The 23,106-nt window shown below is 40.1% G+C and overlaps 1 protein-coding gene and 2 non-coding genes across 3 annotated transcripts; 1 reads left to right on the top strand and 2 right to left on the bottom strand.

The window, feature by feature from the left end:
* Positions 1 to 515: 515 nt before the first annotated feature.
* On the bottom strand, positions 516 to 587 carry Trnaq-cug. Its single transcript has one exon. It is a non-coding gene; the product is annotated as a tRNA-Gln (tRNA).
* Positions 588 to 885: 298 nt separating this feature from the next.
* On the top strand, positions 886 to 22,078 carry Rab11a (RAB11A, member RAS oncogene family). Its single transcript, XM_027411362.2, has 5 exons — positions 886 to 1,046; positions 10,608 to 10,803; positions 11,972 to 12,165; positions 13,133 to 13,213; positions 21,692 to 22,078. The coding sequence occupies exons 1-5, from the start codon at positions 1,007 to 1,009 to the stop codon at positions 21,829 to 21,831; spliced, it is 651 nt and encodes a 216-aa protein (XP_027267163.1). The 5' UTR covers positions 886 to 1,006; the 3' UTR covers positions 21,832 to 22,078.
* Positions 12,436 to 12,566, bottom strand: LOC113835252. The gene has a single exon (XR_003484627.1). It is a non-coding gene; the product is annotated as a small nucleolar RNA SNORA11 (small nucleolar RNA).
* Positions 22,079 to 23,106: the final 1,028 nt, after the last annotated feature.

Here is a 23,106-nt window from a genome sequence, read left to right as displayed (position 1 = left end):
GGGTTACAGAGGGGAGTGAGACTGCCTCAAACAACAATAAGAACAAAACAACTATGAGGAGACGTTATAGCAAATCACTTGAGTCTTAACATTGACATTCGCTAAAATGGAAGTTGCTGTCCTCTGTGTTAAATTTATTTAACCTGGCTTAGCTTGGAGGCCAGCAGATAAGACTCAAGGTCTTGATGGATCTTTATGAGGATGGTGGGTGACGTTCTCTTAATGACATTTGGAGATAGTGTAAGAGATTTCTGAAGAGAAGTGCTTATCCTTAACTGAAGCGTAAGGTAGAAAATTCCAGCAAAAGGAATCAAGAAACAAGCTTCCTTCAAGGCTAAAATGAAGTAAGAGTTTAATGTCCTGGTCTCCATGTAGCAGACACTACTGAACTGAAGAGATTCATTGGTGAATCTTTATAGGTAAATACTATATGTATTATATCCAAAAGCAGATACAATTATTCTGTCATTCAATGTGAATTAAGAATAAATATAATAACAAAAGACTAAAGAAACAGGTTCCACCGAGATTTGAACTCGGATCGCTGGATTCAGAGTCCAGAGTGCTAACCATTACACCATGGAACCAGCACAGAAGCAGCACTATCTTTGGGAGTCTAATGGTAACAAAACCCCGCCCCCACCCCCCCCTCGACCGGAAACAAACACTATGCCTCTCTTCCCTGCATGGTTAAGGAAAGAACAAGCCAAAGGCCCGTAGGACTGTATCTAGCTGGGCATTTTAAGACTGTTCCATGTAAGCCTTCCGAAGCCGGCCGAGAGTGCGGAGTCCACTCCCGTGCACACATCAGGGGCGGGGCGCCACTTCTCCGGAAGTCCTTCCTGTGAGGGACTGGGGCCTGACGGAAGTGACGCAGAGGCAGGGCGGGGCTCTTCACCGGGTCCGGCAGCTGAAGCTCGGCGCTCGGGTTACCCCTGCAGCGACGCCCCCTGGTCCCGCCGCTGTCGCCTCCGCCGCTCCCGCCCCTCAGCTCCTCGGCCGCGCCATGGGCACCCGTGACGACGAGTACGACTACCTCTTTAAAGGTGAGTGCTTGGGCCGCCGAGTGCCTGTTCGGGCCCGAGACACTCCCGGGGGACCCGCGCGAGGGCTAGAGCCCTGCCCTGGACGGAGCCCGCCTCAGCTTCCTCCCTGCTGCCCCGACGGGGGTCCCGCCGGCCGGCGCAGTTCCTGCGCCTCGGGGAGGGCTGCCGGGCCGCGTCGCCCCTCACTGTGTGTCTTCCCCGATGGCTGCGTTCCTCACGGTCTGGCAGTTTCTTCCCTGGGCATCTCGGGCCCCTCCTCTTGGATGCACGCTGCCGGCCTCACATCCCCCTCTGACAGGCCCCTGCCTAGGCTCAGCACCCATTTTGGGGCACCGACTCTACGGGGTTTTTGCTTGTTTATTTGTTTGTTTGTTGTCTTTTTTCCTTTTCATTTCCTTTCGTTTCCCCTCCCTCCGAGTGAGCCTTTCCTGGGCTTCGGCCAGATTCGCCCATCCCAGGGCCCCCACCCCCATCCCTGCAGACCTCGAGGTCAGTATCCGCGGACTGACCTCTCCCTCCCCGCAGATGGGCAACTCTGTGCCTTTCCTTTTCACCTAACGTTCAGAGCTGCGGTGCGACCTGGCTGGTGGGAGGGGAGACCAAGGGAGGGCAAGAGGGCCTGTCCATCACCCCTGGCGTGCGTGCACTTGTCGCAGTGTCCAGGCAGGCAGATGACTTCCCACCTCGCCTTTTTAACCCCCTTCCTTCTCGTGTCCCTGCTCAGCTACAACCAGACCCAGATAACTCCTTTACTTGGCTTTCGTGAAGGGGCTGCGGATGGGTGGTGGCTGTTATCCCTGCCAGACCTGAAGGCCCAGTTCCTGGACAGGAAAGGTTGTGCGCTGCACAAATACTAGCTAGCTTATCACTATGGACTGGTTGCTTCCTGCTGCAATACTGGGAGGATCCAACAGGAAGGGAAGAGCCCTGGTTGGTCACATACCTTTCCCCAACGGTGGGAGAGGGTTATAGTGGTGGCGTGCTCTTTTAGTGAAATTAAGAATTTATTGCAAGGTAGGGGAAAATGCGAAGCGGGTGGACAGACATGGGAGGATGGGGAGTAGATAGAGAATTGCTTATTGGTTGAGTCCGGAAAGAAGCCAAAGTGAAAGGATACAGTTCCCAGCGAAAAGAGAGTACAGTGAACGCTTTTTTTGTTGTTGTTCATGAATGCGCTCTCACTTTCGTAGTCTTGCTCTGCTCCTGATTTAGAAGGGCAGCCATCAGTAGTGTGCTGAACAAAGATCATTACCAGAGAGGAAGAAGCTTTGCTATTAAAGCTTTACTGTGGAGGGTGGAGTTTCAAGAGTGTGAAGCATGGTGTTTCTGGCTTTGCCATTGGGTGCTAAGAGTGACTGACGAAATGATGAAGCAGGATACACTTCTTTTGCGATACCATATACTTTTACAAGTCTTGGTGTATTAGCTGCTGGTACACCCTTATCATTATTTAGCCCCCGGGATAGTCTGTTTATATGGTAAGTTAGTAAGGTACCAAACTTTAAAAATACAAATAGGAAAACCTGGTGTGCTGTAGTTAGCCTTTAAAATTCCAGCATTCAGGAGGCAGAGGGAGGTTGATCGTGTGGGTTCCCAGCCAGAGTTACATAGTGAGACCCTGTCTCAAAAAATCAAAACCAAACCCAAAACAAATTGGAGACCTAGAATGCTGAAGGCATCTGAGATGATGTGAAATTACTTAAATCCCAGGAGCATTTGGGGTTGGTTTACTTAAGTACTTCGTAATGACAGTGAGTACCTAGTCTCTTTCGAAGTTATTTCTATTTGATTTGGAATGTGAAGGTTGGCTATAGAAAGCTGTTTATTTTTCCTAGGAGTGTTAATTTATCCTAGATTGTGGAGAAAACACTAGGGCTTTATATTTGCCTGTGACTTTGGAAAAGTTAACTTTTCAAAAGTAATTTTTTTATTTTTTGAAATTATAATTATTTCCCCCCTGCTCAACTTTTTTTAAGCCTCAGTTTCCTCAGTAAAGGAAATCCTGTGATACCTTTTTGAGGAATAAGTGAGATTGTAAAATTTAGCTCTTGTGAAGATTCAGTAAATGATATAAATGAAATTGTTACAATTCTTGTTAGTTCTTGAGCCATAAATCTTTTTAAATGTTTAAAAACGACATTTATTGATGTGTGTGATAATGTGCACATGGCACGTGAGGAGGTGAGAGAACACCTTTTGGGGAGTCGGTTACTTTCTTCCACTGTGTCAGTCTCAGGGGTGGAACTCAGGTCATCAGGCTTGATGGGAAGCACCGTTACCCACTGAGCCATCTCACTAAACAATCAATCTTTATGTTAAAGAACATGTAAGTTTTATAAAGAAGCACAGAAGAACTAAGAAACTTCTGAATTATTTTGTATCTCTGTGGGTTCTGGTTTTATTTTTTATTTTTTTGTCGTATAAGACTGGATGTTTAAAAAATTTGCCAGGCATTGGTGGCACATGCCTTTAATCCCAGCACTTGGGAGGCAGAGGCAGGTGGATCTCTGTGAGTTCAAGGCCAGCCTGGTCTCCAGAGCGACTGCCAGGATAGGCTCCAAAGCTACACCGAGAAACCCTGACTCGAAACCCACCCCCCCCAAAAAAAAAATCTGCTGAGAAGAGTTTCCACTTTTTAGAAACTGCTACAGGATATGAGTCACTTTATTTTTTATTTCAACACTGATTACTTAGCCAATTTTTTACTTATACAATTATTTTAAAATGATTTCATTCCAGAGAGATTTATTCTAAGATGAACCAAAGCATTTCTACTTTGGAGAAGGCTAACTTAGCACACTGCATAGTTAAGGAAATTGGAGTTTGTAACATTTAGCATGAAGGGGTATGTTTATCACATGGAGTGGAGTAGTGTGAGTGGGGATGTGATATGGACAGGTAAGGACAGTTCTAAATCATGTATTTGTTCTTGAAAATTAAATTTTATAAGTAAAATTTGCTTTGCAGTGAAACCTATGGAATTTGTTTTATTTCTTAAAAGCATGACTGTTTAAAAACATGTTAACCTTGTACATACACCAGTGTGGTTAAGATGCTGTGGGATAGACAGGTGGCTGGACACCAGGACAATGTGGCACTTTCTGGAAGCAGGTGGGAACATAGTCTACTCTCCTGGCTTTTTCTTTCCACGTGTTATGAATCATCAGCTGATCATCAGTAGAACCATCCCTGTCTTGAATCTTGGTAGCTTTTCTTTCACAACTTTTGGTTGAGCAATTCAGATTCTGATGAAGCTGGAAAACTTGTCTTAGACTTCAGCATTATTGACACATTTTATTTTAAAGGCTTGGTGAGGTTGGACTTTGAGTGTACTTGAAAGTAGAAATACTTCGAAGCTTTTGAAAACCAGTATGAAAATGGTTAGGGATTTCAGCTGGTAAGCTTTAAAGCCAGTATTCTGTATGTATGGTGAGGAGATAAACAGTAAATGAGCTTACTAGAGAAGTATAAAACTAAGTGTGGAGCATGGAGGCTCGTGCCTGTGATTCCAGCACTTGGGAGGCTGAGGTAGGTGGATAGCCATGCTTTTGAGGTCAGCCTGGGCTACAGAATGAGATCCTGTCTCAGAAAATAACAACAAAAACAATAGCAAAAATACTTAAATGTGGTTAGAGATAGAAATTTTAAATTTAATAATAGACAATGTATATGCTCTGCTTTTATAATATTTAGCAGTTTGATATTTGTGGTATATATAATATATAAAACATATATGTAAACAAATTAATATTAGATATTGGGTTGAGCTTCAGCAGATGAGGCTAAGTTCCAGGGAAGCATATTTAGGAATTATATTGATATTTGATATATAGATACTATTATTTGTCTTACAGTCATGTTGTTTAGTATGTACTCTATAGATGGCTAAAACTGTAGGATACTTAACTATATGTCCATTCAACCTAAGATATTAGTAATAGATATATAAAAATTACTAAAAATTTCTTTACATTTTTATTGCATTTATCTGTTTGTTTGTTTGTTTATTTATTTATTTATTTATGTGATTATATGTATGTTGGGCTTGTGTGCCACGGTGCGTGTGCGTGGAGGTCAGAAGTATGCTCTCTTTCTACCATCAGCCTTGGCATCAAGTGTCTTTATCTGCTGAGCCATCTTGCTGACCCAGAAATTGATTCCTTTAATTATTGGTTGTGAACATAAAGTTTCTTACATAAAAAAAAAAAAACAGAACAAAACAAGAGGCGTGGTGGGTAATAACTCAGTGATAAACCATGTGCTTAGCATGAGCCCTAGGTTTAGATCCCCAGCACCACTGGGGGAAAAATGTCAATGTTGTCATCTTAATGAGAAAAAGTATTTTAACTAGAATTTAATATTTAATTTTGAGTCCACAAAGAAAGGTCCATTAAGGGTTTTTGTTTGTTTGTTTGTTTGTTTGTTTTAATCGTAACCAATGAATTCTCTTTTGTTTGTAAGGTAATTCATACCATCCATCCATCCATCCATCCCAAATAGATCCACTCATTTTGATTTCTCATTTGGTTAGGAAATAAAAACATCTCTCCTTATCATATCACATTTCAACACACACACACACACACACACACACACACACACACACACACACACACACACACACACACACACACACACACAGTCTCTCTCTCTCTCTTACAAAACTGGAGTCTTCTGCCATTTCAAACGTCCTTTTCCTTTGGCAAGTTGCAAGTCTTGACTTTTGGAGATCTTGTCAGTAAGCTAGTTGGTATAACTTTTATAGTTTTAGAGCATTTGTAATGTTGAATTATTTACAAACTTACTACTTTTCAAATAATAAAGTTAATTGGTTACATGGCCGTGGATTCTTCAGTTGGTATGGTATAAAGATTTGATGTTGGTGAGATAGTAAATTTAGTCATTTGTTAAAAGTGGAGGTCAAGCTGGGCATTGGTGGCGCACACCTTTAATCCCAGCACTTGGGAGGCAGAAGCAGGTGGATCTCTGTGAGTTTGAGACCACCCTGGTCTACAAGAGCTAGTTCCAGGACAGCCTCCAAAGCCACAGAGAAACCCTGTCTTGGGGGGAAAAAAAGTGGAGGTCAAAACATGAACCAGGGGCTTCGAATATGACTCAGCAATTAAGAGCACTTGTTACTTTTACAGAGAACCTGGGTTCAATTCCCAACACTACATGGTGGCTCACAACCATTCATAATCCCAGTTCCAGGGGACATAACAGGCAATGCATGTCATGTACATACCTGTATGCAGGGAAACCATCCATATACATAAAGTAAGATAAATTTAAAAAAATTCAAGAATGGCTAATGTTTTAAAACAAAACAAAACATGAACTACTGCTGGAGTTTCTGTGGGAGCTGTACATTGTTCTTTGATGGTGTTTCCCTACCAAAAGGTGATGTTAGCTAGAGGCCTTGTTTGCATGTGTTCTTTGTCTTTAAATTGTGACGGACTGGTTGAAATGGGAGTGTCTATGAATTAATTAGATGTGTGCTAATCTTTGGTTTTTCCTTCTTCACTATATATAGCTCTAGTTAGTGTTAATGCTAGTGTGGGACCAGAAGTGATTCAAAGGAAATTTCCTCAGCAGGTTATTCTGCCTCCTTTTTTAAAAATACACATACTTATTTTATGTCTGTATGTATGAATGTATGTTTGTTTTGGTGGTGTATTGGCTTATGCCATTGTGTGTGTGTGTGTGTGTGTGTGTGTGTGTGTGTGTGTGTGTGTGTGTGTGTGTGTTGTGTGTGTAGAAGTCTAAGAAGGAGTTGATTCTCTCCTCTCTACCATGTGGGTTCATGGGATTGAATTTAGGTCTTTAGGCTTGTCAACAAGACCTGTTGAACCATCTCCTGGCCTAAGTTTCTATACTCTTGGAGTGACTGAAGGATTGCTATTCAGGAAAGGTGTAGGGAGTTTTGGCTGAAGCTCAGACTAGGTTCTTAGCTGGGGCCATTTTCCCAGCCCCCCCTCCCCCCAGGAGTTGTGCTCTGAACATTTAGCATCTTACACTAAGAAACAACAGTGAATGTATCTTATTAATAGGGAGGCTCTATTAAGAAGCTGGGATTCAACTTAACATCTACAGTGGTGGAGTTTGGAAACCAGCCTACTAACTAACCATTCTGTAAAATTGAAAGTGCATTGTTTTGTTTTCATGACCTTGACATTATTTTCCCTGATATCCAGTACAAGCATTTAATGTCTGTTTACTAGGATACCCTCTAATTGACAAAGATAGAAAGAACTTCTCTTTGCTGCACAGAGTCACTGCTGCTGGGATTTCTTGCTGAATCAGCTGATAGAGGAAGCCAGAAAGATATGCATTTGATAATGCATGGTTGTTATAAGGCCAGCTAGTGCTACTTCTGTGACAGAAAGATGTGCACAGTGGGCTCTCTTTGTCTGGAGTGCAGTCAGCCTTCTTTCCACATGTACCATCAAATCCCAGTCTTTTGAGTAAAGCATGGCTTTACCTTTCATGGCCTTAACCTTTCATGTTGATTTTCTAGTCTGATGTCTACATCAGTCAGCTAGTTTAGAAGCATTACTAGTCAAGAATAGAAATAAATATGGTGTTCACTACAATACCAACAAAATTTATTTATTTATTTATTTGTTCTTATTAGTTCAAAATCAACAAAAATTTTTATGCAGGAAAAAATATTGTCTAGCTCAGATTCTGTAAACCTATAAACGCATTTTGATTTTCGAGACAGGGTTTATCTGTGGCTTTGGGGCTGTCCTGGAACTAGCTCTGTAGATCAGATTGGTCTCGAACTCACAGAGATCCACCTGCCTCTGCCTCCCAAGTGCTGGGACTAAAGGAGTGTGCCACCACTGCCCGGCTTGATTTTTTTTTTTTTTTTTTAAGACAGGATTTTTCTGTGTAGCCTTGGCTGCCCTGTAACTTGCTCTGTAGACCAGGTTGGTCTTGAACTCAGAGATCTACCTGCCTCCTGAGTGCTAAGATCAAAGATGCGCACCCCTTCCCCACACACCCCATTTTGATCTTTAAACCCATTTTTTAACGAAACTTGTCTGAAGTTGGACATTATGACATACACCTATAATCTCAGCAAGAGGATTTTGAGTTCTAGGCCAACCTTGGTTCCAGAATGTGACCCCCCCTCTTTAATAATTTATTTATTTCTACTTTATACGCATTGGTGTTTTGCCTGAATGCATGTCTGTGAGGGTGTTGGATCCCTTGGATGCCCTGTAACAGGAGTTACAAATAGTAGTGAGCTGCCATGTGGGGGCTAGAATTGAACCCAGTTTCTCTGGAAGAACATTCAGTGCTGTTAACCGCTGAGCGGGGTGGGGTTGGGGGCTCCCTCTCTCCCTCCTTCCCTCTCCCTCCCTGTCCCCCCCCCCTTTCTCTTTTGGTTTTCCGAGACAGGGTTTCTCTGTATTGCTTTGGAGATTGTCCTGGAACTTGCTCTGGAGACGAGGGTGGCCTCGAACTCACAGAGATCCGCCTGCCTCTGCCTCCCAAATGCTGGGGGGATTAAAGGTGTGCACCACCAATGCCAGGCTCCTCTCTCTCTCTCTCTCTCTCTCTCTCTCTCTCTCTCTCTCTCTCTCTCTCTCTTTCTCTCTCTCTTCTTTCTTTCTTGACATGAAACTATATATAAACCAGACTGGCCTCAAATTAAGAGATTCCATCTGCCTCTGCCAAGACCCTCACTTAAACAATTCAACTTGTTTCTCAATTTCCTATTTCCCTTTTTTGTTTGTTTTGATACTGGGTCTTACTATGTAGCCCTGGCTGGCCTGCAACTCTATGTAGACCAGATTGGCCTCAAACTCAAAGATCTGCCTGCTTCTTCCTTCTGGATGCTGGGATTAAAGGAGTGAACCATGCCTAGCTCAGGAATTTATTTTATTTTATTGTTTTATTTGTGGGGTTGGTTTGGTATGTCTGTGAACTTCTTGTGTGCAATATCAGCAGAGGCCAGACGAGGGATTGGATCCTTGAACTGGAATTACAAACTGTTTTCTGGAGTTAGAGGGTTGTAAGCTACCATGTGGGTGTTAGAAATCAAACCTGGGTCTGTTGATGTCTTGCTCTGATCTCCCAGACAGGCTTTATTTTACAAGCAAGTTATCACCACACCTGGGTCCTCAGGAAGAACAGCCAGTGCTCTTAACCATTGAGTCATCTCTCTAGCCCCCCCAAAATTCTTTTTTTCCCCCAGAAATTCTTTTTTTTAAAATTAATTACATTCATTGGGACTGGAGAGGCGATTGAGTGGTTAAGAATTAGCTGATATTATGGAAGACCCAGTTCAGTTCTCAGCACCTGTTTACTACTGCAATTCTTCTCTGTCCTCTGGGCATTCCCCCCTCATACATATACACATAGCATACTTACAGAGACTCCTGTTTATACACATAGAAAATTATATTCATTCATTCATGTGTGAGCTCCGCACACATATGGAGATCAGAGGACAACTTTAGGAGTAGGCTGTCTTCCACCATGTGGGTCCCAGAGATGGAACTCTAGTCCTCAGGCTTGACAGCAAATGTCTTTACTGCCTTCTATTCATAGGAAATGAGTGTAATCAAAACTTGTTTTTGAATTTTTTAGAGAGTCCTAAGTGAAAGTGTTTGCCCTCCTTACTTTGGCTTTGACTCAGTATGTCAGATTGTTAGCTTCCTAGGGCTCCTGTTTGTCCATATAGAGGTGAAGTGACCCTGTGGCTTTCTGCCAGTCTGTGAAGTGTAACTATTAAAGATGATTATAGTTTCTATGACCAGAGCAGCAAAGCTTGTAACCCTCATGCCTCATGTTTTAAATGTGTTTCAGGTCTCACATCACACCTTGTCTTCAGTGAAAGTAGTAGAATGTGCACGTTTTCCCACTCTATGCATTGGTATCTTTTGTTTGATGCCTAAAACATGTGAATAACACAAGTTGTTATTTACCTTTCAGAATACTTTCTAAGGTAGTGACATTGCCATAAATTAAAGGTAATTAATGTTTGCATCAGTGGCTAGGATACCCTATGTTTAAAATTGCAAAATTGAGTTTTTAAGGGCTGGGGATATACATCAGTGGTCCAGTGTTTACCTTACATGTGTAAGGCTCTGGGTTTGAGTTCCCAGATAGGACAAAAAGCGAGGGATATAGCTGGGCGTTGGTGGTGTACGCCTTTAATCCCAGCACTTAGGAGGCAGAGGCAGGCGGATCTCTGTGAGTTCGAGACCAGTCTGGTCCACAAGAACTAGTTCCAGGACAGCCTCCAAAGCCACAGAGAAACCCTGTCTTGAAAAACCAAAGGGGGCGGTATTTTTTTAGATGGGGTGCTATGTCTGATCTGTGCTGAGTAGATAATGTGTGGAAGTCATCATGCAGATAGAAATAAATTATAAAGAGTAAGTGGATTTTTAATTGATTGGTCATAGACAAACTATTTAGCATTATGCCTCTCTCAAATCTTTGGTTGTATTTATTTTAAAGCTGAGTGTTCTTTTAAAAGCATGTTGGTATTCTGAATGTGCTTGCCTTCATGTAACTTATATTAATTTTTTATCTTTGTCTTTTCAGTTGTCCTTATTGGAGATTCTGGTGTTGGAAAGAGTAACCTCCTGTCTCGATTTACTCGGAATGAGTTCAATCTGGAAAGCAAGAGTACCATTGGAGTAGAGTTTGCAACAAGAAGCATCCAGGTTGATGGGAAAACAATAAAGGCGCAGATATGGGACACAGCAGGGCAGGAGCGGTACAGGGCTATAACATCTGCGTAAGTTCATGGTTTCTCAGTTCTGGCATAGGTTGGTATCAAGTGGATTGCTGACTTTTAAGTATTGTAAAGGCACGGTAGTCCTACCTTAACCTTGGGAGGTGTTCCAAAACCCTCCCTAGATGCCTGCAACCACAAGCCCTGAATGTTTCCATTTGTGGGTTTTTGTTTTCTTTTTTGATGTTTTTTTAAATTTATTTTTATTTTATATGTTTTGCCTGCATATATGTATGTGTACCACATTTGTGCTTACCGTGGAGGTAAGAAGATGGTGGCAGATCCCCTGAAAGTGGAGTTATAAATGGTTGTGAACTACCATGTGGGTGCTGGAAAACAAACCTGGATCCTCTGCAAGAACAACCAGTGCTCTTAACTGTTTTGAGCTGTCTCTCCAGCCCCCTGTATCTTTCTTCATAATAGGCCCTTTGTAGTTTTTCTTTGGCATGCCCTAGTTGCTTTTGGGGGCCATTATTCAATAAACTAAGGGATACTAGAACATAGAGAAGACCATAGATAGTGGGAGGGCTACAAAGAGACTTTAATGGGCAGGTAGTTTATACAGTGTGGGTACATTGGACAAAAGGATGAGTCATGTGCTGGCCCAGATGAAGTGGAACATTGAGAAGTTTCATCACAATTCTTAAAATGGTAGCAATTTAAAGCGTATGAATTATTTATTTGTGGAATTTTCCATTTAATATATTTGGACTGTGGATGACTAGGTATAATACCTCATATAAGGGACAACTACTGTTTACCACATCTATAGATATGGTGTGTGTGTATGTGCGTGTGTCCATATATAAGTTAATGTGTACATGTGTGTATAGAGGTCAGAGGACAACCTTGGGTGTTGTTCCTCACCTTCTACCATGTTTGAGACATACAGTATTTATTGTTCACTGCTGTTTATGCCAGCCTACCTGGCATTTGAACTTATGGAGATTTTCCTGTTTCAGTCCCGCATCTCGATGTAGGAGGACTAGGATTACTGTTCTCAGCTTTTACATGGGTTCTGGAGATTTTAACTCAGATCCTCAGGCTTAGATGGCAAGTGCTTTAACAGAGCCATCTTCCTGCCCTATACCATCCCTGTTTTGAGTTTTTTCTGGTGTTTCCTTCTACTTTGTGATTGTCTTTTGATAGTCACAATTGTTTGTGTTTGCAGATACTATCGTGGAGCAGTAGGCGCCTTACTGGTTTATGACATTGCTAAGCATCTCACATATGAAAATGTAGAGCGATGGCTGAAAGAACTGAGAGACCATGCTGATAGCAACATTGTTATCATGCTTGTGGGTAATAAGAGTGATTTACGCCATCTCAGGGCAGTTCCTACAGATGAAGCAAGAGCTTTTGCAGGTTAGTAATGTGGACTCCACAATATTACAGTGCTTCTGCATTTCTCTGTTTGAACATTATGCCTCTATTCTTTAACAAGGCCATTCTGTGTGAGTCTGAAAAGTAGTATACCAAGGAGTGTCAGGGACCGACAAAGGTGCACCTACTTAGAAGCTGAGCACTTTGGGCTTTATATAGGATCTGCTTTTTTCTTAGCACTGCACTGGCTAGGAAGTTATAACATTGTATTAGTGAAAATACTGTGAATATTTTCCTTTTTTTTTTTTTTTTGCACTTAAGGGGTCTACTCACAGAGAGGATACAGTGCTGTGCCTGCCCCTCATTACACAGCCCCAGATTCCTCTTGGGTGTGTTGTAAACAGAGAAGCCATTCTCCAGGCCCCCTGCTCAGAGAACACCCCATTCCTCTAACTTTCTAAGTTTCCAAATAGTGTAGTTACAGAATTCCAAGTAAACTTGCTTCTAGTTATGTACTTGCGAGGGAGAATGGCTAGGGGTAGAACAAGTGGGATGTTTGATAAGTTATATATTTTGAATAGTTTCATTCATTTCCAGTGGTTGTATTTATATGCAGCAATACTTAGAAGCTAATGAAAATTTCTTACTGTTAATTTTAATTTACTGAATTATAAATAGAACAGTTCTTACTACCTCAGAAGTTGGTGTGTTTTAAGGTTTTGTTTGTTTGGTGTTTTGGGACTCTTTCTCATGTAGACCATACTGGTCTTGAATTCCTGGTCCTGCTTCTACCACTCAAGAGTTGGTGATAGGTATGTACCACCACGCCCAGCTAGGTCTTAGTCTTTTATCTTCTCTTTTGTGATCATGAGCTTATCACATCTGCTATTTTAAACCTTGAGCAGCTGGGAGGATAGCTCAGTGATAGAGGGCTCTCCTAGCATTGGTGAGGCCCTGGATAAACAGCAATCAAATTTCACAAGACTGAAAATTTCATTTCTCTCCACAGAGAAGAATGGTTTGTCGTTCATTGAGACATCTGCTCTAGATTCTACAAATGTTGAAGCTGCTTTTCAGACAATTCTAACAGGTGAGATTTGTAGTTTTCAGGTTATACCAGAGAAAACTGGAGTTTTTGGGTTTTCAAGACAGGGTTTCTCTATGTAGCTTTGTAGACCAGGCTGACCTTGAAATCAAAGAGATCTGCCTGCCTCTGCCTCCTCAGCACTGGGATTAGAGGCATCTTCCACCACTGCTTGGCTGAAGACTGGAGTTTTAGGAAGTGATTTAAACAAATTAATTAGGAAGCTGTTATGCCATCTGAAAATGACTATAATTTAAGAGCAACTGTAGCAAGAGTTCCTTGGTGTGCACAGTTACAATGCTTGCACGTTGAGCTTCACTCACTGAATTCATCTGAGAAAAAATTCTTTGAAAGTAATTTGTTCACTGTCCTGTGTTCAGGCCATGTAGTCTACATTTCATAGTCAAAAGGATGGAGTTATATGTTTTCATGTATGTTCTTTTTTGAAATGTACTTTCATAAGGTAAGTACTGAGATCTTGACTATAGAGTGATATAAATGCCCTTTGAAATTAGATAAAAATCTGGCTGGACAGATGGCTCAACATTTATGGATACTTACTGCTCTTCCAGAGCACCTGAGTTGTATTCCCAGCACCCATATGGGGTAGCTCACTACTACCTTTAACTCTAGCTTTAGGGGCTCTGATGCTGGTACCTGCACACATGTGACAGACAGACAGACAGATACACACACACACACACACACACACACACACACACACACAGACAGACAGACAGACAGATCAGAAACTAGAAAAAAAACTAGGGAAATTACATCAAAAAACTTAAGTGGGAAAAAAAAGCACTGATACTTTTTCCATTATATAGGAGTATGTCCCTTGTAAATAAAATCAGCCAAGTCTGAATATAGAGAAGTTTAAATGAGTAATGGGAAAGAGACAAAGTTCATGCTATTTTGGAATGTAGATAACCAAGTCAGCTTCTTGGAAAAGAAGACATTTTTATTTGTGCTGACTCATATTTACTTTGGCTTTATTAGAACAACCAAATTATCAGTACATTTAATCTATTAGGAAGTACTTTCATAGGTTGTTTTTCAGGACACCTATATTACATGTTTCTTTCTTTTGGTTTTTCGAGATAGGGTTTCTCTGTATAATAGTGCTGGCTGTCCTGGAGCTTACTTTGTAGACCAGACTGGCCTCTAACTCACAGAGATCCACCTGCCTCTGCCTCCTGAGTGCTGGGATTAAAGGCGTGCGCCACCAATGACCAGCTAAAGCTATAATCTTATTAATCAAGTTACTTATTCCTTAGAAAGTTTTAATTTCTTTATCTGTAAAATTCAGATATGAGGATGGAGAGATGGCTCAGCCATTAAAGGCTGGGCTCACAACCAAAATATAAAAAATTCAGTTATGTTGGACTGGAGAAATGACTCAGTAGTTATGAATACACACTGTTCTTCCAGAGGACCATAGTTTGGTTTCCAGTCCTCATGACAGGCTGCTTATAACCACCTGTAACTCCCCAGGGGATCTTACATCCTCTTCTGGCCTCTAAGAGTGCCTGCACATACATAAGCATGAACACACACATAGACATACACATAATTTAAAATAAATTTAACAAAGTTTCAAATACATTTTGGTTAGTTATTGTTTTCTTCATGAGAGTGTTTGTGCTTTTAAATTTCTGCAGTATGATTTGATAAGGCACAATTTAACTTTTTATTGCTACCGAAAGAATTCATTGTTGTTGTGTTGTTTATCTTCACTCCACAGAATAAGATGATCTGTCACTGATACTTCTGCTATAGTTTCCAAAAATGAGTTAATACCTGTCAAGGACTTAGCTATTCCTGGTAAATAGTGAACATTTGATAAGTCAGTACCTAAGTAACAATTAAGGCATGAAAAAAAAACCTTGTTAAAATAATATAAATATTGGAAATTTGCATCTATTTTATTTATTTATTTATTTATTTATTTAGAAGCAGGATTTCTCTGTAGCCCTGGCTGTCCTGGAACTTATTTTGTAGACCAGGCTGGCCTCAAACTTAGAGATCCACCACCTGCATCTGCCTGAAGAGTGCTGGATTAAAAGTGTGTGCCACCATATTATAAAATTGTTTTTTGTTAAAGGTCTAGTAGGGAGCTGAGGAGAATAAGCAGTTTGTGGTACATAGCATCTTTAAAAAAATTTTTTCTGAGTGATCTCACTGCAGATTGTTTTAAGCTTGCAATATTTTCTTGAATACACAGTATGCCTACAAGTTCTACTTTGTCTTTGTCTTGGAAGTGCTGAGATTAAAGGCATGTACTACAGCACCTGGCTTAATTTTTGACTTTTTAAAAATTAAATCTTATTTATTCATTTATATGAGGGGTGGGGTCATAGTGTTCATGTGGTGGTCAGAGGACAACTCCTTACAGTATTTGCTTATCAGGCTTGATGGAGGTTCCCTTTATCCACTGAGCCAAATGTAAAATAACAGTATTGGAAATGTTTTGCAATAGACCCACACTTTCTTTATATCCTTTAATCCTCAGTGATTCCAAGAGATGAGTTTTCTGGTGGTGCTTTGAGTAGTTGACTAGTACCAAGGTGGGCTGGTAGATTGCTCCACCCTTGCCTTTCAGTTCAGCTTTGTTCTTTCTGCCTCAAGTTCACCAGGAGATTGCATTGGGGAGGGGCATGCTGCTAGAGATCCAACTCTGTCTTGATCATGCCAGGTAAACACTGTACCAGCTGAGCTTCTTCCCTAAGAAAGGTTTTTTTTTAACCACTGTTTTCCATATCCTCTTTTCATATAAAAAATTTCGGAGGTGATTAAAACTTACAATAACATTGTAGAGGATTTGTGAGTACCTGTACCCCATTTCCTTAAGTGTTAGTGTCTTTTTTTCTTTCCATTTACCTCTTCCCTTCTTCCCTACACAGACACACACACACACACACACACAGCACCATGTGAAAGTGCTGTATATAACTTTCTCTAAGTCTTTTTTTAAGTTTTTTTTATATATTTGAATTACAAACAAGATTGAATTACATGACGATCCCAGTTCCCTTCTCTCTCCCTACCATCCCCCCAATTAAAATCCTACCTATCATATGTCCTTTCTTCTAATCTACACCTGACTCAACCTTTCTGTTTCCTCATGACCTCTGCATCCTTCCTTTTCGTCCCTTCTCACTCTCGTAGCTTCCTCCCCCCTCTTCCCATGTTCTCAATTTGCTCAGGTGATGGTGACCCTTTCCCCTTCTCCAGGGGACAAAGTTTGTCTCTTTTAGAGTTTTCCTTGTTTACTAGTTTCTCTGGCAGTGTAGATTGTAGGATCGTAATCCCTTCCTCTATGGCTAAAATCCACATAAGTCTTTTTTTTTTTTTTTTATAACCACAACACAGTGATTTAATCACATCAGTCTTTAGTGACAGTCCTTACTTATATTTTGCCAGTTGTTCCAATAAAGACTTTATTAGTTTTTTTGTTTGTTTGTTTGTTTGTTTTTAAGTCTGGGATCAGATCATATGTTCCATTCGGCTATCCTGTCAGTGCTTGACAATAGTCCCTTCAGTTTTCCTTTGTTTACCAGTCTTAGCATTTTTAAAAGGTACAAAATGTCAGTTTCTCAGTTATGATTAAACTGCCGTATACAGCTTGTGGTAGGAACACTACCACATGGGTGGTTTCAGTTCATCATTTAGGAAGCTCATGATAATAGGTTTGTCTCATGATTGGTAATTCTAACTTTGAACTTTAGTTGAGGTGCTGTTAGCCAGGTTTCTCCATGTAATTAGTAAGTTCAAAGTAAATTCCTAATTTGAATACTAAACTCTTAATTCTGTGCCTGAAATAACTCATGTAACATACTGGCTCTTTAAAACAAAGCTAGAGCAGTTTGGTGGTGCATGTCTATAATCTCATCATGTGGGGGCTGTATGTGTATAAGGTCTTCCTGGGCCATATAACAAGACCCTGTCTGAAAAATAAATAAAAATGAAGGGACTAAAGTTACCAGGTATTAACTTCATCAGAATATTGAGAATTGTTAAAGAACTTTTGAATTCTGTTTTATTTTTGTGTGCCTGTATGTGACTGTCTATGTGGGCACAAGAATTGAGGTCAGAGGACAAGTGCAGGAGTCAGTTCTACGGTATTGGCTCTCAGGGATGAAATGTGGACACCTTTACTCACTCAGCCATCTTGCCAGCCAAGTACTGATTCTCTTCATTAGAGGTAGTGGTAACTTTGTTCTCACTTGGTACAGAAAATGTCAGACTGTCTCAAATTTGAACCTTTTTTGACTGTCAAGAAACATACATGATGAGCTTAGCAAATGAGAAGCTTCTTCAGAGGCTGTAGTGAAATTACCCAGGCTCCTGAGCTTTAGAAAAAATTTTGGAGAAACTGAAGAATTTTTTTTAAATTATTTTATTTTATGTGTACGTACAACTGTATATCTATGTGTGCACATGCCTGAGGAGATCAGAAGAGGATGTTAAACACCTTGGTACTACAGTTATAGATGACTGTGAGCTGCCTTGTGAGTGCTTAGGACAGATCAGGATCCTCAAGAGCAGACAGTGATCTTAACCTCGGAGCCATCACTCCAACACCTATTGGAGCTAACTAATTTTAACCCTCTGTTCCTTAATTGGGAACAGTTGTGTGTGATCTCCTTAGAATTATTTGGCCAGCTGTTACACAGTTCCCACAGATTAAAAAAAAAGAAAGAGAAGAAAAGAAAGACTTCATGTCTTCTTAGGAAGCTTTGCCTTACATTTAAAGCTAAGATATATTAGCATTTCACTTTATGTTTAGATCTCCTATAAGAGATTCTGATGAAAGATAAAGCAGGATTGCTTTGTTCTAGTTATTCCTAACCTTTGAACATCTTGAAAAGGGACTGCATGGGAATTAACTAATCACATTCATTTGGTTCAGGTCTTTGAGGGAAGTATAGAACCTGCTTCTGACTTAATATATTACTGACCCCTCCCCCACCACGAAGTAACCCTTTATAATACAATCCCTGCTGGACAGTTCCTGGTTACTATTTTCTTATCAAAAAATGACACACTCAACATGAGATTTAAGTAAATTACTTGTGGAACTCTTTTGAACTGTTTAGACCTGAAGAACAAATTTTCCTAATTTTGTTTATTGCCTTGTTGGTATTTTTCAAAAGTGGATACATTTTTAGTGACAGGAGTAAACACAGCATCGGTTACATTTCTTGAAGAATGCAGCACTTGGAGACTGTTGCACAATACTTCTCAGGTGTCTTGCTTTAAAATGAGCTCTCTTTAATTATTCACCTTTGTGTCCTCTAAGAAGTCTACCTTTGTTTCTCCTCTGGTGTGGTATGCATTTGTAATTTATGGAGGAGTTTCTGATGTTTTGGTTTTGTTCCCCTAACTTAATCTCCAGAACAGCTTGTAAAGAAGTTACATTTTAATAGGGATCACATATTTAGTGCTTTTCTCTTCAAAAAGATGATCTATCCAGTTCGGTATTAATGGACAACATAAAGAATGAATGGTATAGTTTAACCACAAGTTGATGATTATCATTATTTCTTAGTCACTAGTCTGAAGGGAACTCCTTTTCTTTGCCCTGGACACATTTCCATTCCATTCTTTTTTTGCTTTTTCTCTTTCCTTCCTTCCTCCCTTTCTCCCTCCCTGACTTCCTCTTCCATTCCCCAAACCTATCCCCTCTTTGAGATAGTGTATCATTGTGTAGCTCCGGTTGGCCTGTAACTCACTATGTAGATTGGGTTGGTCTCAAACTCACAGAGATCCACCCACCTTTTACCTCTTCCTCTCAAGTGCTGAGATTAAAGATGTGTGTGCCACTACATCTGGCTATTTTTTCTTTTAAAACAATTTTTTATTTAAATTAGAAATAATCTTATTTTACATATCAATCCCAGTTCCCTCTTCCATTCTCCCCCATGGACCCCCATCCCATCCCCTTTCTGCTCCCCAGAGAGGGTAAGGCCTTCCACGGGGGATCATCAGAGTCTATCACATCATTTGGGGCAGGGTCTAGGCCCTTCCCTGAAAACAATTTTTAAAGTATTTGTTTATTATGTGTCCTGGTGGGGCTCATTGAGTGCCACAGTGTGAGAGTGAAAGTCAAAAGACAACCTTAAGGAGTTAGGCTCTCTACTTTTAATATGCAGTTTCTGGGGATTGTACTCAAATTGTCAGGATTAGGGGCAAAAGCCTTATCCACTGGGCATCTCACTGACCATCCCTATCCCCTCTCCATCTCAATGAACGATCTGGCAACACCTTACCCTTTGTGTTCATATTATTTTTAAACTTTAATCAATAGCTTGTCTCTGTTGTACTCTTCCTCTTCCTCTGATGGTGCTTCTTCACCTTTGAACCACTACCAATCTTCTTAAACAACTTTTAGCTACTTCCCAAAAAAAAAAAAAAAAAAAAAAAACTATACAAAAAGGTACAGTTTTAGTGAGTGTTTTTGTTTGTGTGTGTGTGTGTGTGTGTGTGTGTGTGTGTGTGTGTGTGTGTGTGTTGAATATATATGCAGGTGATAAGAGGCCAGAGAGGGAGCCACATGCTCCCAGAATTAGGACCAGTTGTGAGACATTGGACATGAGTGCGGTCCTCTGGAAGAGCACTGTAACCACTGAGCCATGTCTCCAGCCTCATTTACTAAGTTACTGTTGCTCAACTTTAGGGGAACTGGTTTTTTAAAGGTTTATTTATTTTTAATGTTTGTGTATGAATGCTTTCCTTTATGGATGTGTGTGCACCACATGTGTGCCTAGTGTTCATGGAGGCCAGAGAAGGGCATTCAATCCTGTGGAATTGCAGTTACAGATGGTTATTAGCTACCATGTGGGTGTTGAGAACTAAACCCAGGTCCTGCAAAAGCAGCAAGTACTCTTAACTGATATGCCATCTCTTCAGCACCAAAAAAAAAAAAAAACCCTGACTCATCCCTTGTGTGTGGCTTCCAGCTTACCTAAAGCAGAATAGATCATACTAGCCCCTTTTACTAACCATCAGTATAGGTTCCTGACCTATGACCTTTTTTTTTTTTACTTTGAAATAAAGCCCAGATAATAAGTAATTTCATTTGTGAATATTTCAGAATATGCATATTAAAAATTGGAACTTAAATTCATAATACAACCACTAAAAAATTTATAGTAATTTCTTATTACTATCTGTTATCTAAATAATATTAAACAGGCTCAAGAGTTCCTTAAAAATTACAGTTTAAATTAGGATCCAGATAATGTTTATACATTATAGTTGGTTGATATGTTTTGGAACTTGTTTTGAGAAGGGTCTCTACATAGCCCTGGCTGTCCTGCAACTCACTATGTTGACCAGGCTAGCTTAATAATCCATCTACCTCTCTCCCCCAAGTGCTGAGATTAAAGACATGTGCTACCACACCCAACCTTTTTGGAACACTTTGAATATATATCTCTATTTTTCTGGTTGTTTTTTTTTTTTCTGTGTAACTTTATACTTTTAAAGTTTAAACATTTTATCTTATATGAACAAGGCATGGTCCTACATAGTCACATAACTTAATAGGTCTAAAAATTTTAGTATGTCCACAGTATTTCTAGTGTGTACCTGTATTCAGATTTTCCCAAGTTTATTAATACCTTTTATAGAATTGCCTTTTGATGTTTTTAATGACAAGGTCTCACTATGTAGCCCTGACTGGACTGGTACTTTAACTATGTAGACCAGGCGAGCTTTGAGTTCACAGAAATCTGCCTGCATTTATCTACTGAGTATTGGGGATAAAAGGCTTGTGCCCCCATGCTTAGCCATGGATTTTAATTTTTATTTAAATAGCTACTGTATTGGGTAGTAGAGATAAAAATTTTATACTCATCTGATTCTGTATCTGTCCTGTATCTGCATGAACAAATTCACCAAGAGCAGTTTTGTCAGTGACACATGGAGCCCACTTAGGAGTACATTCCTAGTACATCCTATTGGATTGCCTGTTTCTAGAGTTTCTCTACCTTGTACTGGTATTGCTGTAGAAAGAACACTGGAAAAACAATATGGAGGCCTATATACTCTGTTCTCTGTTCTTGAGAAATGTACTGTTGTTTGATTAGGTAGTGCGGTGTAAAGCCACTTTCAATAAATTCAGTATAGATACGGGGAAACATTCACTGATACTGAGTAGTAGTTCGTCGGGCATCTACTCTATGGAACTAGAGCAACAGATGAAGCAAATAGTTTTAGTCTTTGCTTTGACTCTAATTAGTGGCTGTTTGAAAGCCAGGCTGCCCTTGAACTTACTGTGTAGCCAAGATTGGTCCTGTACTCCAAATTCTCCTGCCTCCACCTCCCAAGTGTTGGGATCACAGATGTGCACTACCATGCCTGACCTAAAAAATAAAATGTAAACATGTGTGTTTTCTGTTCTGCGTATCTTCTATCTTTTTCAGACAAACTCTTCATGGGTTTATACACACTGTTTCTCTTTCTTTTGTCATTCAGAGATATACCGCATTGTTTCTCAGAAGCAAATGTCAGACAGACGTGAAAATGACATGTCTCCAAGCAACAATGTGGTTCCTATTCACGTTCCACCTACCACTGAAAACAAGCCAAAGGTGCAGTGCTGTCAGAACATCTAAGGCGTCTCTCTTCCCCTAGAAGGCTGTGTATAGTCCATTTCCCAGGTCTGAGATTTAAATATATTTGTAATTCTTGTGGTCACTTTCTGTGTTTATTACTTCCTCACACTTAAGAATCTTCTCATGTCTTGAGTCTTTTGATTTTGGCTTTATAAAATCATAAACTTTGTCCTGAATGACTGCAGTTCTTTTTCATGCTATGGCTTCTCTAGCCCTAGTTTAATAAACTGAATGTTTGAATTCCTCAGTTATTGTTTACTCTTCATCATGGAAGCCTGTCACTGTAGAACATAATAGAACTTGATCACTTGAAACTCAGACCTATTGGTCCTGATTGAATCTAACTAAGACAACCTTAGAAATAAGCTATTATTTTGCACAGAGCAGCTTGTAAGACACTCTTCTCAATGCAGTACATATTTTGACAGACCTAAGGATTGCCCTATAAACATAACAGCATTTTGAGAGCTTGAAGATTTTTCCATTGTGGAAGTCAATTTCTAAAATGCCTTAATAGGTCTATGTTGTAAATTTTTTCTTTAGTTTTTGTAAGCATCCAAGATGATGGGGATTCTTTTTTCCTGGAAAAGAATTATCTTAATAAACATAAAAGACTGTTATATTTTGTGTAGGGCATCATGGTTATGGGGTCATAAGTTAACCTGCTGCCTGGCAGGCTAGTGGACTTCTGTCTGAGGTGTCTCTATTGCAGTGATCGGCAGCCTGAGTAGTTTAACTAGTCTCGTTTCCCAGCAGTAAACTGTGTGGCATTTTTATTGCTCATGCAATAACTAGCTTAATGCTAGTATTATGACATTTTGAAGTGTTAATTTTGTTTTTAAACCCTTCTAGTAAGTGAAATACAGCCTAATTTTATTCCCATATCCACCAACAAGCATGGGTAATTATTTTAACAATGCTTACATTTCAGTTCTGCAGTGTATAATGGAATATAGTTCAGTTAAACATTTGGTTTTAGTATGTCTAAAGAATACAGTGAGGTTAATTTATGCTCAAGTGGTACCACTTAAAGGCATGTGTTCTTTCAGTATGGAAAATGAAATAGTACCTTGAGTTTAAGTAGAATGCACTTAGGCATTGTAGTCCTGAAATAGATTTTTCCACTACATAATTGGAATTAATGGAGCTACTAGTTTCTCATTCAGAAATGTGCACACTAATACTTAGTTTTACTTCCTTGTGGATAATATTAAGCACTTACTCTGCAGTTTTCTGAAAGTTAACTGCAAAGATATTGTTCAGGATGGTGGGATA

Source organism: Cricetulus griseus, chromosome 4 (assembly GCF_003668045.3).
Source record: "Cricetulus griseus strain 17A/GY chromosome 4, alternate assembly CriGri-PICRH-1.0, whole genome shotgun sequence".
Lineage (NCBI taxonomy): Eukaryota > Metazoa > Chordata > Mammalia > Rodentia > Cricetidae > Cricetulus > Cricetulus griseus.
Note: the sequence above shows the minus strand (reverse complement) of the source record. Positions and strands in the feature narration are given on the sequence as shown.